Genomic DNA, 15,643 nt, shown 5'->3' with positions numbered 1-15,643 from the left:
CCGCAATACTAGCCTATTTAGCGCACGAATACCAAGAATTTTATAAAATGGCCAACGATAGTTCTGTTCACGCCAGTGATCTCTGGCTTCATTTCAAGCGTATAGTCTCGCACTGCATGCGTCATTACATCCCGAAAGAAAGCAAAAAATTACACAAAAAAGCCTTGGATAACAAGTGATATAATTCACGTCAAGCGCAGAATAAAACGCTTGCGGCGTAACATGAAAAAGAAAGGTGAAAGTAAAAAAAAAAATAACAGCTATTCCGTGCTACCGACGAACTCAAGTTAAAGACTCAGCTTGCGAAGCATATATATTTCAATGAAACATTGCCTAAACTTATTGATTACAACCCTAATCACTTTTGGAACTTTTTCGCGCACGCCCCGCAGCGACACCAGATCGTCCACGCGGGGCAAGATTTGGCACTCGCTGCTAAATTTAGCCAACACTTTCACTCAGCCTTTACTAAAGATAACGACACAATTTCAAATTTCCCACCGTCATCATTCCCCACTCTTGGCACATTGGCAATAAACGTCTCCGGAACATTTAAGCAGTTACTTGAGACAGACGTGAAGAAAGCAAACGGTCCCGATAACATTCCCAACGAGTTCTTGAAAAGATATGCTGAATGTAACAGTAAATATCTTGGTCTTATTTACCGAAAGTCACTTTCGACGTCAGACCTAACTGAAGATAGGAAAATTGCTAAAATCTTACCGATTCATAAGTCAGCTGATACTAACCTAGCATCTAACTACAGACAAATTTCACTTACCAGCACATCATGTAAAATCTTGGAACACATTATTCTTTCTTTCTTGTTTTCTTTATTTATTTGTTTCCATTGCTAAAATACAATGACAGGGGCTAAGATAAAAGCTGCAATGAGGCAGCTTGAGGTGCCCTTAGCCCCGTGTTATATGGTGGCAGTGAGTAGCGCAATCAACCGTACGCAAAGAACATTACACATAAATATTAATTACAATCCTCAATAAATTCAAGAGAATTTTCTATAACGGAACAAACAAAAAAGGAACAAAGAAATGGGATAAGGACAAATAAAAGCAATGCAGATAGTACGCAACACCACATTACAACACTTGGCAATGTGTAAATAAAAGTGAAAATCGCGTACACTTGACGATGCATAATTAAAGGTGAAAAGATACGATGGTCGATTAATATTGGAATGATTAGGAGAAAGACAAGGACGAGCAAAAATTATGTCATTACAAACATTTCACGAGACGCACATGTGGATACAGGTGAAAACGAAATTACACTTGGTTCTTTAATTAGGAGAAGGTTCTGATAAGTGACGACAGTTCTGACCTTGTTATGTTATTGATGTCAATGCCAGCGTCATGTAATGAATTAAGCAGTCTGGGTAATTTATTACCCAGACTGCTTTTATAGTTCTGCCAGGGCAGGGGGTTCAGTTCTTTCCCGCTCGTTAGGCACGCTCATAATACTCTAGAGTGCTTGCATGCGTAATTTATTGCTAAAGCCAATGTATATTGAACTTCACCTACACGTCACCCATTAACTTGGCCTTACAGTCACCAAACAAAACGAATCCGTCTCTTTTATTTTAGTGAGGGAATCCAGGCGAAACTAATATATTACGCATGAAAAGGTTGCATGAGGGTCCTATAATCATTCTCAACGCTTCTAAATAGGCCAGAAACATTAACACTTAAACTGCTGCCTATTCTTTAAAAGCATAAAATATATGAAACGCAGAGTTCTCTTGGGAGATTGGGTAACCTAGCTAATAGCAGCAGCGTGATACTTTTGAACACTTGCTTATTATTTAATCTCTGTCTAGAGGTAGCCTACATAGCGTTGCAGTCTCTGTATATTAACACCATCAACAATCTAATCAGACCTCTTACAGGTATAACAGTCTAATTTCATCGTGCAATCACGGCTTATCGTTAGATATCCTAGTGAAAATGATCTTGGTAGCACATGCAGAGCCATCTCAATAGCACTAGAACACTCACTTGTATTTTTTCGAAAGGAATATGTCCCTTCTGACTGACGATTTCATTTTCAGGCTGTTTATACATAAGAGCCTTATATTACTTGTTTCCTTGCAGGAGAAAGAAACAGCAGATATTCCGTATTTTGCAAAGCGAGGGCCACTTTTTGGTGACGTGTACTGAAAATTCGCACTGCGTAGGTTGCTTATGTACTCTGAAAACAGTTACTTTCTCCCAATTCCTACGCATTTTACATGGCGTTTAGTTGCTTTCTACCGAGGCAGGTTAGCCTCCCTCCTTTCTTGTCTTCTATTTCTCTCTCTCTCTCTCTCTCTTAAATTTCATTTAACGCTGTATTTGATCAACATGCATTTACCATCGCGCGCAAACTTGGCGTATTGTTCCCCTTATGTCCGCAAAATTTTACCTCAGTTGTTGTAATTATGTTAGCGCGGCCGTCAAAGTTTTACACCGCTCGTAAAACAGACTAATAATGCTAGGGACCACTTGCATATGTATTATACTGGAAATTGCCTCTTTAGCCCACCCACTTGGGGAACATTGCCTATACATTTGTCATACCATGCCCCTAATTTCATACCTTGCCCCTTCGCTTAATCAAGAGCCTTACATCACAGCAGCAGCAGCACGCATATCTCATCGCAGCAGCCATCCACTTCAAGTAGCGCGCCCACGTGCATGGCCAACTGCCTTCACAGCCTCCTTTTTCTTCCGTACCACCACAGACTGGTATGGCCTTCCCACCAACATCGCTACTACCACTTGTCCCTCTTCGTTCAGTGAACTTGTAACCGACCATTTTGTTAAATAATTATTTCTCATGATGTTTTCGCTATTTTTATAAAAACCCACCCCTTATGTAATGCCCCTATGGGGTACTTTTAAGGTAATAAAGTGAACTGAACTGAATTTCGCCCCCATATTTAAACAAGATGGTTTGTTTAGCCCACCGTGGACACCGGAGAAACAAACGACGAATCTCGTATGATGCACAAAAACACATGGAAAAATGTGGATTTAGTAATTATCGGCACCACTTCCATTTGAAGCAGGAAAGTGAAAGTTTTGCAAAGCATTGCGTTTAAAATTATCTATATTTTCACGGAATGTCAACCGCCTCTTGTGCTGTTGCTTTAGGAGTCTGGGAAACATTTAGACTAGCGGCAGTATGACACTCTGGAACGCTTCAATGAGTAACTTTCTAGAAAGGCTGCAATGAACCTACAGAACAAACATGTATCACTTGTCACTCAGAACATCATTTCGTACTTCGAATAAATATAAACATCGTGCCCCGCATATTCTACCGAGGATATCGGGAAAAAGCAACTTAATGCCGTGTATAACGCATATGAATTGGGAGAAAGCGACTATCAGTCACTGTTTTCAGCGCACATAAGGAACCTACACAGTGCGAATTTCAGTACACGTCACCAAAAAATGGCCCTCGTTTTTCAATATACGGAATATCTGCTGTTTTTTTCTCCTGCCGGGAAACAATAGTGTGGCTCTTATGTAAGAACAGCCTGAAAATGAAATCGCCAGTCAGAAGAGACAGATATTCCTTTCCAAAAAAACTAAAGTCAGTGTTCTATTGGTATTTAAATGGCTCCGCATGTTCAACCAAGGTCATTTTCACTAGCATATCTATGATAAGCCGTGATTGCACGATGAAATTAGGCAGTCATACCTTTAAGAGGTTTGATTAGATTGTTGATGACGTTAATATACTGAGAGTGCAAAGCAACGTAGGCTATCTCTAAACAGAGATTAAATAGTTCCAGCATTTGATAAACCAACGATTTCATGCCGTAAGGCATGCCAGTAATTAGCGGCTGATTGTAATGCTTTCTCCGGACGTCCCCTTAGCCAGCAGGTTAAATGTACCAAGCTGATTGTGTTTTTCAGTACGGAAATATCGGTCCCAAAAACCTGGGCATGATGCAAGTTGCGCAAGATGGTATTTGTTAGGGCGGTAACTGCGTAGCATCAGGTGTTCTCCGCAACGCGAGTGTGTATGGCCAATCACGCGCTTAGTCCACTACAGGGCGTCTCGAGAAGGCGCAAAAGACTGGGCTTGAGATTTTGTGGCGAATGGACGTGCTTTGCGGGGCTCCGTGGCGGCGACGAAATCATGTTTTTGTGCATGCTTTGAGCTTGCTTCTGTTTTTGATTTGCCGATGTTTTTTTTTGCCTTTAAATAGTAATTGGGTGGGTTTTTTTTTCTTCTTTTTTTGCGTATTTCGTGTGCGCGGGTGTGTTTCGTGTACATTTGGTTTTGCAGGATGGTTAGAGCGTTCTTTCGCGCCACGTGCTTCCACACGTGCAGCAGGGTGGGACGTTGAGTGTTTGTAGCCTTTAAATGGTAGCTTGGAGATGGCAAGACTAATAGCTATTAGTGGTTTTACTGTCTGTTTTGGTAGCAAAATGAGAGCGTGGCCGCATGGTTGAGCGCGGGCGAGAGCGTGTCATACCTTGGGTCTCCGCGGCATTGATTGCTTTTGAAACAGTGGCGAGAGTTGCTTTGCAACATTTTGAGGATTTGGATTCTGTGCGTATCGGTTTTTGCTAAAAGGCACGTGCTCTGCATTATTATAGTATTTGCATCAGAAAAAGCCGTGGGACCAGACATGGCAAGAAAGCCGGAAAAGCAGGCAGTGCGCGAGGGGTCCCTCAAGGCAGAAGAGGGGACGGATGAGAATGCAGAGGGAACCGAGTCAATCGGCACACTGTGATGTCAATGCTAGGCTCAAGAAAATGCAGGCCTTCCAGGAAGAGTTTGTCAAACAGGTGGAAGAGCTTGAAAATGAGCTAAATAGGGAACGTGATGCACGGAAAGTAGTTGAAAAAAGATTTGAAGCAGCCAAGGAAAAGCTGAACAGGGTCGCCATTGTGAACGAGAATGTGCGTAACAATGGAATGCAGTCCTCCGACGTGACAGGAGAGCGAGTGATAGCAAAGTACGTGGAATGCATGCAACGAGGTGAAGGGTTAGCTGAAAAGAGCAGCACCTACCTTGAGGTCTCCACACGGAAAAAGCAGGAGCACAGGGGTCAATGCCCGTCGAGCCTGAATCACGCGGGAAAGAACAAAAGGAAGCAGGGAGAGGTAGCAGATAGTGAAAGGGTGATTATCGCCGGCGACTCAAACCTTGTTAGGTGCTCAGAAGCAATTGTGGAGAGGGTGAAAGGCGATAAAAGAGTGGTGGCAGGGACAGTTCCAGGGTGGACACTGGGTTCTGTCATGAAGCGAGCAAAAGAAAAGCTCGCAGAAAATGCCCACATGCGCAACCTTGTCATAGTAGCAGGTGGGCTAAATGACGTCCTTAACAGAAAAGGGAAAGGACTAGCGCAGCGCTTGGCGAAGGGGGTGGACGACTTGCGCGAGCTGTTTCCTAAGGTGCAGATAGGGGTGTGCACGGTGCCGGAGGTGCCTGTACGTCACAGTCACGTACAAAGAGCCGTAGTGGCTGCTAATGAGGCTATATGAAAAATGAGCCAAGAGAAAGGCTTCGAGGTTGTCGAAGTAAACAGGGAAGTGAGAAGGTGTGGTGGTTTTAAACGAGACAGAATCCACTTCAATTACAGGCTAGCACGAGAAGTGGGCTGGCGACTTGGTGGTCGCGCTGTTGCTTTTTTAGGGTGCCCACGGGTGCTCAGGAGGCCAGAATAAGTAGTAATGAAGAAGGTCCCCTGGGGGAACCTCAGAAGAGGATCGCTGTCGGCAACAGAAAAAGGGGGAAAGCAAGAAAGAGAGCTAGCCATGCAATAGGCTGCATAAACAGGCAGGGTGGTAGAAGAAAGGAAAAGTGGTCAGAGTTTGAGGAGTAGTTAAATAGAGAACAATTAGGGGTGTATGCGGTTACAGAAACGCACCTTAGACTCGGAAGAGCCACCAGTGATTGAGAATTATGCTTGGGAAGGTTGCAACAGAACTAAGTCGGAAAGAAAGGTAGGGGGAGTCGGAATGCTCATCTATCAGGGAGCCAAATGAAAAAGAGTAAATTCAAGATGTCAAGCGAATCTTTGGTTATCAGGTACAATGAGCGGGAAAAAATCTTGGCTGGGTGTTACATATTTGTGGACCGGAAATAATTGCACAGAGAAGAATAAAGAGTTAGTGGAATGTATAAGTGCTGATATTAAGTGTTTCGGGAATGGTGCTGAAATTATCCTATTATGTGACATGAATGCCCACATACAGGATTTAGATGGCTATACCGACAACAACGGGAAGACAATGCTAGACCTTCGTGAGCAACTGTGGGGATGCGCGACTCTCGCGCGCCCCCCGATGTTCTTCCCGCATAGCACGTCTCCTGTAATCCGGCTTCGCGGCGCGGCCTGGCGCTCGCGGCGGTCGGAGTGGTTGAGGCGCAGTACGAGAGATGGCGCGAGTGTTGCGCTGCTAACGTCGCCGACAGGCGGGGTTACTTGGGCGCCGGAAGACAAGGCGCTTTCTCTCTTGAGTTCGGGACAGCAAGCAGTACGGACGTGCCGTGCCGCGCATGCGCCGATCCATGCTTCTGCGAGACCGTCTCGCGTGGCCGCCTCTTGGAACGCGCCACCGCTCGCGTGACCGTACGCACGAATGACCAGGAGTTGGGATCCAGCATGGGGCGAACATATTCGCTCGCTATCCGGTCGCGGTGAGTCGGACTTCTAGATTTGTCGCGCGCCCATCGGCATGTTTTGTGGATAGCAACTCGGCTAGCAGGCATTGATCTATGAAAGGTGCAATAAATACCCTTGTGATTGTTTGCACTACTGTGTTGTCGTTCCTTTGTCCCAAGAGCACGGAGGAGAACCCCACACAACATAACCTCATTATCATGTATACAGGGCCCAAGTGTGAAGGGCAGATCACGTGGGAAACCGGCCATCAACCATTGATTACTGTCTGATGTCAGAAGGAATTCATGATAAGTTGAGAGAAAGGGTCATCGATGAGGAAGGGTTTAGCAGCATAGAGAGTGACCATAAACACATCATTTTGAAAATGGGATATGTAGTTGGGAAAGAGAGCAAGGAGTGCAAAATGGCCAGTCCAAATTTGAACGCTGAACAAATAGCAAATATAGTCACTAGAGTTGAGGAAGAACTTGGCAAATGGCTAAATAAAGAGTGGGAATATAGTGAGCTTCTAAATGTAATGACAGAAATATGGAAAGAGAAACAACATATTTGTTCGAAAGGAAAAAAGAAACCGAAAAGCTGGTGGAACAGGGAGATACGAGAAGCGATCGCCGAACGACAGAAAGCATCTCGAGAGCACAGGCAGGCAAAGAAGGTGCACTTGCCGCAGGATGAAGTAACCAGTAAATGGGAAATATACCGGGAGAAAAAGTCTATGGTTCAAATACTGGTGCAAGCAAAATTAAAAAATGAAAGTGAATGTTGGTTGACAGAAATACGTGAGAAAAAGAAGGCCGTACCTAGAATATTTTGGAACCACATAAAATTATTAGGCAGGAAGTCAACAACAATACAACAACATATCCTAGACGAAGATAAAAACAGACTGGAAGGAGAAGCGGCAATAAATTACATCCAAAAAATAACAGCCGAATCTTCCCAAGGCAATGACTAGTTCGTATTTGAAGAAAAGAAGAGCATGAAAGAGACCCAGGCAGAAAAGGAGCTGGTGCTGACAAATTTCAAATGGAAGAAAGCCGAAGAGAAAATTCCTAAGCGCACAGCCACAGGGCTAGACGAGGTTCCCGTTAGACTGATTAATGAACTAGGTTCAATAAGTAAGCAAGCTCTGGTGAAAGCAGTGGAATAAACTTTAAAAGAAACGAACACCAAAAAGTTGGCGACAAAGTAGAATGAATTTGATTTATAAAGGTAAAGGGAAGAAAGATAGACTTCACTCGTATAGACCGTTGACCATTACATTGGTAATATACAGGCTAGCAATGAAGGCAATCAAATTAAAGCTTCAAGCATGGGCAGAGAATAATGGCATTTTGGGAGAACTTCAGAATGGCTTCAGAATAGGTAGGCATTAAGATGATAACTTATTTGTTCTTATTCAGTATACTGAAATATCAAATGTTGAAAGCAGAGCGTTATATGTGGCCTTTTTAGACATTACAGGAACCTGAGACAACGTTGCCCGCAACTTTTCGTGGGATATTCTGGAAGGGGAATTCTTAGGTGGCACTTGTCTACAGCTTTTGAGAGAGATTTACCTAGAAAATACCGATTGCTTTGAATAGGAAGGGATCAGGAGTGAGGAGAAAGTTCATATCAACAAGGGACTGAGGCAGGGGTGCCCTTTATCCCCACTGCTGTTTATGATGTACATGGTAAGGATGAAGAGGGTGCTAAACGGAAGTTATATCGGCTTTAATCTCTCATACAAACAGGGGGGTACAGTAGTAGAGCAGCAGCTTCCCAGTTTATTTTATGCAGACGACATTGTGTTGCTAGCTAACAAGCAAAAAGATTGGCAACGTCTGGCTAATATCTGTGGACAGGAAGGCGAGAATGTAGGTTTGAAATTTAGTGTTAGAAAATCAGGAGTTATGGTATGCAATGAGAACAGTGAACAGACAGAGGCAATACAAGGTCAAGAAATACCTCTGGTAACAGAATGTAAATACCTTGGTATATGGATAAACAAAGGCAATAGATGTATGGAAACAAACAAAAAAAAAAGAACAGTGAAGGGGAATATAAATGGAGGGGCAGCCATAATGAAGCACAGAGCGCTACAGGGATACAGTAGGTACGAGGTGCTCCAAGGCACGTGGGAAGGTGTAATGGTTCCAGGACTTACTCCTGGGAATGTGGTTTGCTTGAAATCAGGGGTACAATCAGGATGCGATGGGAACCAAAGGTCAGTGGGACGCGTCGCATTGGTCTCACGGGAAGACTACAAATGAAGCTGTGCAAGGGGATATGGGCTGGACTAGTTTTTAAGTGAGGGAAGCTCACAGCAAAACTGATTATGAAGAACGACTGAGGAATATGGGAGAAAGTAAATGGGCTGGGAGAATGTCGAGGTATCTGTACAGGAAGAACAATGATTTGCTGCGGAGGAAAAGAACTAGGAAGCGTACCAGCAAGTATGCAGCCTGTAGGGTGAGCAACACAGCAAGAAAGAACATCAAGCGGAAAATCAGAGGCTGAAATAATCGCATGGGTGCCTACAATGGAAAAGAAACCTGCCATGAGTGACTACATAAAAGGAAAAACGAAATTAGGAAAGAAACAATTTATGACAACTCAAAGGGAAGCTCATTACTTTTTGAAGCAAGATCAGGATGCCTTAGAACACATACCTATAAAGCGAGATATAAGAAGGAAGAAGAAGCATGTGCTTGCTGCGGTAAAGCTAGGGAAACTATGGAGCATGTTTTATTAGAATGTGAAGACATCTGCCCAATGGTCGATTTAGGCACCACTGTCCTCATTGAAGCCCTTGGGTTCAGCGGGAGCAGGGGGAAAGGAAAAATGGCCGCAATAGAGATTAGTAAGAGGCGATTGGAAGATTGGCGGAAGAAGAATAGGGAAACACAAAAAAAGCAGACTTACAAAAACAAAGTTCACAATAGGGGGTCAAAAAATTTGGTTATGGGAAATCAGTAGGAAATCAGTAGGAAACCTAGGTAGGACATTAGGCCGTATAATAGCAAGAGCTTGGTGGTGCAACCCACCACCCCATTCCAAAGTGGATGCTCATAGCGTCCATCCATACCGTCCATTGGTAGAGCATCGCATGCGTAATGCAAAGCTGTGGGATCGTTCCCCACTTGCGGCAAGTAGTTTCTTCATCCACTTTCATTTCTTTAATCCAATCAGTAAGTACAAGTAATTTCCCCTGTATGGTCCTTGGTGTGTGTGTGTGTATATATATATATATATGTATATAGGTCGGTTTCGGAAAGCTGGTCGACCCTCCCCTCCTCCCCCTCCTAGAAAAATGAAAACTGTCCGCCTATGCGGCGGAACAGCATAAGGGATAGCGAATGCAAACAAACGTAACTTACATAGAAAACGCCTAATTTCCACCTACCCTAGGAATATTTTCAAACAATAACCATAGCTCCCGTCTGATTACGGCCTTCACCGTGGTCAATGTGCGTCAATTTATTGTGATAACAATTGGATGGACACTCTGGGCGCATTTTTGCGTATAAATCCAAGGACGAAACACCGTTGCCATGCATCGTGTGCTGTATGTGCGAGTGAAGGCACATCAGGGAAGCTGACAATCGCGACTCAATCTGGCATGTGCGAAGAAAGCAAGCGGAGAGCAAATGCGCTGTCTTGCGTGGCATGAAAGGCCGCGAGCGAGGGGAAGGGGCAGCGTTGTGCTCCAGCTCCAACTGTGCATTTCGCTATCGGGTGCAATGGAACTGACAACTGACGATCACGGCTCAATCTCGCACGCCATATATGGAGGAAAGTAGGGAGGCAGTGCGGGAAGGAGGTGGGGGCAGCTTTGACTCTGCCAACACGTGCATACTTTGAACGGTCGCGCATGCCGTATTACGCGTTACCATAGGATCAAACATAGTGGCGCTTATGGAATCGCCGTGCCAAGGGTCTGTAAGTGCACAACATACTTTTTTCTTTTTTTGCTGCGGCAATCCGTACGTGTGACAGTGCGCTGTACAAATCTGGCCACTTGCGGAAAGTGCGAAAATACACTTTTTTTGAGGAAATAACACCCTTAGCGGCAAATATCCCGCACCAGCTTATTGCAGTTTTCGGGATGACCCCAAAAGGAGCCTACTGCTGTGCACGGCGCATCGGCATCGAGTGGCACTGCTGTTGGTCGTCGTCTCTATTTTGTGGGGACGTCTTGTCTCACAGGATTACCGACCACCACGGGTTCGAGCTTAGCGAGCCACAGGGCCGCACCAGTCGCTCCAGAGCCACAGGGCCGCTCAGTAGCCCCTTGCAAGCTCAGCCCGCAAGGGGCTACTGAGCGACATACGCAAGAATACAGTATTGCCCTGAATTAACGGAAACCATCTATTGTATCCGGCGGCACCCAACACTGCACAAACGCCCGGGGCGGCAGGGAACCAAAGTGGTCGTGCACCAACGACGAAAAGTACAGTCGGGGGCACCTATAGCAAGTCGCTGCAAGAGCACAGGCTCAAGCTGGGATACGCCGCTAGGAAATGTCCCGGCGGCTATGCTACTTGCTCTTGTGATATACGGGCCAACTCGTGAGAGCTCAAACAATCTTCTTTGGCTTGGGCCTCCGATAAGTGTGGCTCTGCGTGGTACGACCTCACGCGAGCACTAGGCACCCGTTCTTCGGCTTAGCATCCGGACAGGATCAACACAAGGTACGTGCTCCCCGCATGAGCAAAGGCACCGTCGTGAGCTCAGTCCTAGTCACAAAGCTATCGGCAGATGAGAGGAAGCATGTACGTACCCGGCGCAGTCCCAAGGGAGAAGAGACACGCTACCACCATGAGAGTAGCAGCCAGGGGTCGCCTCTTGATGTCGTAGCCCCACCCTCACTGCGAACTGTCGCGAGTGGAGCTCCACCGCTGACAACCGGTTCGGAGTGAAACAGGGTGAGGCGTAGGGACGGCAGAACAGATGAATGTGCCTGAGCAATGGCACATTAATTCCTCAAATCCCCACAACTTGCAAGAGGCATAGCGCATCCAGTGCACTTCAAACAAGCAAGAACAAAAAAAAGTTGCAGAACTAGAGAATGCCATCAAAGCCACGCCCTAGAACACGCGAGTAAATTGAGTTTATGTGAGAACTTCCACAGGTTTCTGCTAATGTACACAATTTCTGCCGCATAAATGTATGTGAAATATGTGAAAGCTGATTAAACTGTAACCATGGAATCTGCTCTTCTGACAGTGCAGGGTTGCAAAAGAGATCCCCCTTTATAAGCAAATTATATGTCAGCTATTGAGTACCGACGTATTGCAAGATATTTTTAAAGTCTCAACCGCCAATAGCTATGCTAAATAATGTGTGGCTGGAGGCTCCATTCTGATCCTGCATACTCTTTAGTGAGCTCCGTGCCGCACAAGTACGAGAAATATTGAACTGCAGCACGAACAGCGCAAACAGAAAGACAGCACAGTGACAGTACACTGGAACATCCACTGAAGAGAAATGCAACAAAAGCGTGAAAGCAGCGAATGAAGAACTGATGGCATCAGCAATATCCGCGGCTATGGCCCCTCTGTTGATTTCTATAATGGCGACGATGATGGTGTGCTTTAGGTTGTTGTCTCACTTTTACTACCAAGGCAGTGTCAATGGACAGAGGCTTCTGTTCTTATGCTTCATACGGCACAGCTGTTCCCCCACTGAGTCTGAGAGAGGTTGTTGTAAGTCACAAAAAATTAAATTAAGACGCTAGTTTGTTCTATAGACCATTGTGTTGCGTGACAAAGAAATTGCGGCCGATGTTCGTGTCATGGCCAGGTGGCGACGACACACTTGAACTGGCCAGCACGGCAGGGAGCTGGCTGCAGTTGTAAAAACATACCTTGAGCCTATTTTTTCCGTTAACAGGAGAACCGTGCCGTTGTGCAGAGAAACTGCTATCGTTCAAGAAATGAGCGCTACAAGCCGCCGTGCAGCTAGTGTGCTAGTATGATGTTAAACCATTTATTCGTTTATCTTGCAATCGAATCCACATTTTATTAATCAAATACTAGATAGCAGCACATCCAAAGTTTCTCCATTTAACAACATACTGTAACCCTAATTTTGGATAGAACAGGCTTTGGATATCATGGACTCTGCTGGATTATATTACAGTCTGTTGTAACAAGCATGGACTGTACTTCTGCTAGGAACATGTGAAAACAAACAAAATGTATAGCTGATTCCACTCCTGTACCATCACACAATCTCACCAGCCAATGCACATGCTGCAGGCAGCTTTATCAAAAATTTAAAAAAAGATACATATGTGCAAAGGTCTCTCAACTTTACTAGCCACCATTCAAACAAAATGAGAAATAAAGCAACATGAACCACAGGTGAACCCACTCACGACTTCAAACACTATACACAATTACTGTACATTTAATCTCCCGCATGAAAAACAAGTTCTTCATAACGTCCAGTGTTAGCATAACAGATCCTCTGTCAGTAAAACCCTTTTACAATGCCTGCCCTGTTGTCAGAGCTCAGCTCATGATAATCCGGCGCAACTGCATTCGTCAAGGGTCAGTGCACACAGCTACACTAACTACGTGTCTAAATTATCAGTGCTTTGTTGCCACAAAACACAGCTTCCAGAGAGTGGTGCCATCAGCAATTCCAGCTTGTAGACTCGATGTGGACAGCTACAAGCTACCCTGACCCCTCCCAATTCTCAAACAAACCATTCTCAGCGATACCTGTCTTGCACCATACAACACTTTAGTGCCGTTGTATAATGTGACAACAAATATCTAAATGATGAGCTATTAAAAAATGTCCATGTTTTTTCCGGAAGGCTGCCCTTATGCAACTTGTACAGAGCTTCTTGAAACTTGTATTTAGGCAAATAAGATGTATGTATTCCACTGGTTCTGTAAAGGTGGGTCACGGGAGCACAGGAAGGAAACACAACCCTCGAGGTCGCATTTTCAAATAATAAACAGTGTCACTGGTTCAGTCAGATTAGCAAACAAATGCACAGAGGGCACCATACGGGAGCGTGGTGTCTCACAACTCGGATCTCAGGCCACCCAAAAGTGGTCTTAGGTGCGTCGGGCCTTGGCCTTTCGTCTCGTGTCCGCAGGAGAACCCAGTGCCCCGTCGCCGTTCCTGGCTGTGCCACTAATCTGCCTAAGAAGCGTGCGCAGTGTCTGAGCAATGTCCGCACCCATGGTGAGCAGGCGCGACGAGTAGTAGCAGGCAAGCAGCGCGACAACCGTCACCGGCAGGGCAAGCAGTGAGGAGCGGGCCACGATCTCATGCTCGGGGTGCGGTGGCAGCTCAGGTGCATGGCGCAGTGTCACGTGGCGGTGTGACGTGTTGGCATGGAAGCAGGTGCTGCCGGTGTTACTGCCTCCCTCCAAGTGCAGGCAATAAGTGCGGCCATCGCGTGTCAGCGGTGGCAGCATAAAGAAGCCGCCGGGACCTGGCGTGACCGTGTGCAGTGTCTGGTCGGGCGCGTCGTCCACCACCACACGAACCTGCAAAAATGACACCCAAGCTGTTTTCCTGAAGTTCAACACGAGATGCTTTCACACGTCCTCTGCCACGCACATCTCGAGAGGCACTGACCAATACTTTCGTGGCTAGGTTATGAAACGTGAGCACCATGCAAATTATGGGTGTTTGAGTAGTGAAATTTTCAAATTAGGTTGAATACGTACAGTATTTACTTGTATAATGATTGCACTTGTGTAATGATTGCACCCCTGAATTTTGTCGTCAAAATTCGATTTTTTTTTCTTTCCCGCGTAATGATCGCACCCCAAACTTGCAGCAGGATATGTCCTGTGCAAAGTCTAGCTGATGATGATCGTGCTTACCATCTGTCGAATGCTACGCGAATGACTCTTCAAGACATACCAAATGGTCTGCATGCACCAAACAGACTCTTAAGCAGATGCCCCATTTCATTCCTTTCATCACTTTCTGCACTTCCATGATAAAAAAGAAAATCTACAGCCAAACTTTCCTTGGCTTTATTATTTGTAGGCTTTATAATGGTTGTGGTCAACAACAACAAAAAAGGTGCCTTTTGATTCCTCTCATTTGCATTCGTGGGCATGCAACCAATCGCGAGTGGCAACAATGGTAGCCTCGTTTACACTGATACATTAGAAGTCTACCCTATTCATACGCTGACACTTGTAACACAGCTAAGATATTTGCCCACCCTTAGCAGAAACATGCCGTATTAGGACAGTAGAGAAGACAAGTGCCACAGTGCTCGCAACATGCCCGCCATGTTTCTATGTAACTGGCAGCGAAGCGCGCCCATCTGTATTTCTGTCCCCTCAAAGTGGACGTGGCTAAATTATTGCCGCAAACTTGCCGATATTAACGATATTATTCATTACTGATACGGAAGAAACTGTTTCAATGCCCATAATGTACTCACGAGAAGAAAAAAAAAATCGCGATCGGCGCGTTCGGCTTGCTCCGCTGGCCACCATTTTTGTCTTGGTGTCCCGCACTGTTACAGCGGCAGCCGCCTGTTTGTTGACCTGTTGTCATCCCACAAAAAACGTGGGATGAAAAAAAAAAATTTATTTTCGCGGAAAACTTAACTCGCGTGATGATCGCACCCTTGAATTTGAATCAAATTTTTTTACAAAGAAGTGCTATCATTACGTGAGTAAATGCAGCATATTTAAGCAACTCGATCTCAAAACATCAAATTAAATATAAAAGAATTTCTCAGTTTTAAACAAAATGAAACATAAACTTTGCATGGAGTTGTTTGGTAAAAAAATGAGGCCTACGTATATTAATTTGACACTTGTAATACTGTTTGCAGTCGGGTGTCAGGATTAATGAGGAGCTTGCATATGAGAATAACAGCTGCTTTCAGTTATCTGGTGCACCATAACAGTCGCAGCAACAAAACGCATCCTCAGATGCATATACTACTGCAGTGTTGCTTGATGAAGGAGGAAAGTGAGGTACTACAGCACTGCAAATTTTGTTTAAGGGATAGAAATA

At 45.0% G+C, this 15,643-nt stretch overlaps 1 protein-coding gene across 1 annotated transcript in view; it reads right to left on the bottom strand.

Moving 5' to 3' along the window:
- Positions 1 to 12,600: 12,600 nt before the first annotated feature.
- LOC142573183 (BOS complex subunit NOMO1) overlaps positions 12,601 to 15,643 on the bottom strand; it is a 104,385-nt gene continuing 101,342 nt past the window's right edge. Inside the window, exon 10 of the mRNA XM_075682756.1 lies at positions 12,601 to 14,142. Coding sequence (XP_075538871.1) covers positions 13,705 to 14,142 — 438 coding nt within the window. The 3' untranslated portion in view covers positions 12,601 to 13,704. The remainder of the gene's footprint in view (positions 14,143 to 15,643) is intronic.

The sequence above is a fragment of the Dermacentor variabilis genome, chromosome 2 (assembly GCF_050947875.1).
Source record: "Dermacentor variabilis isolate Ectoservices chromosome 2, ASM5094787v1, whole genome shotgun sequence".
Lineage (NCBI taxonomy): Eukaryota > Metazoa > Arthropoda > Arachnida > Ixodida > Ixodidae > Dermacentor > Dermacentor variabilis.
Note: the sequence above shows the minus strand (reverse complement) of the source record. Positions and strands in the feature narration are given on the sequence as shown.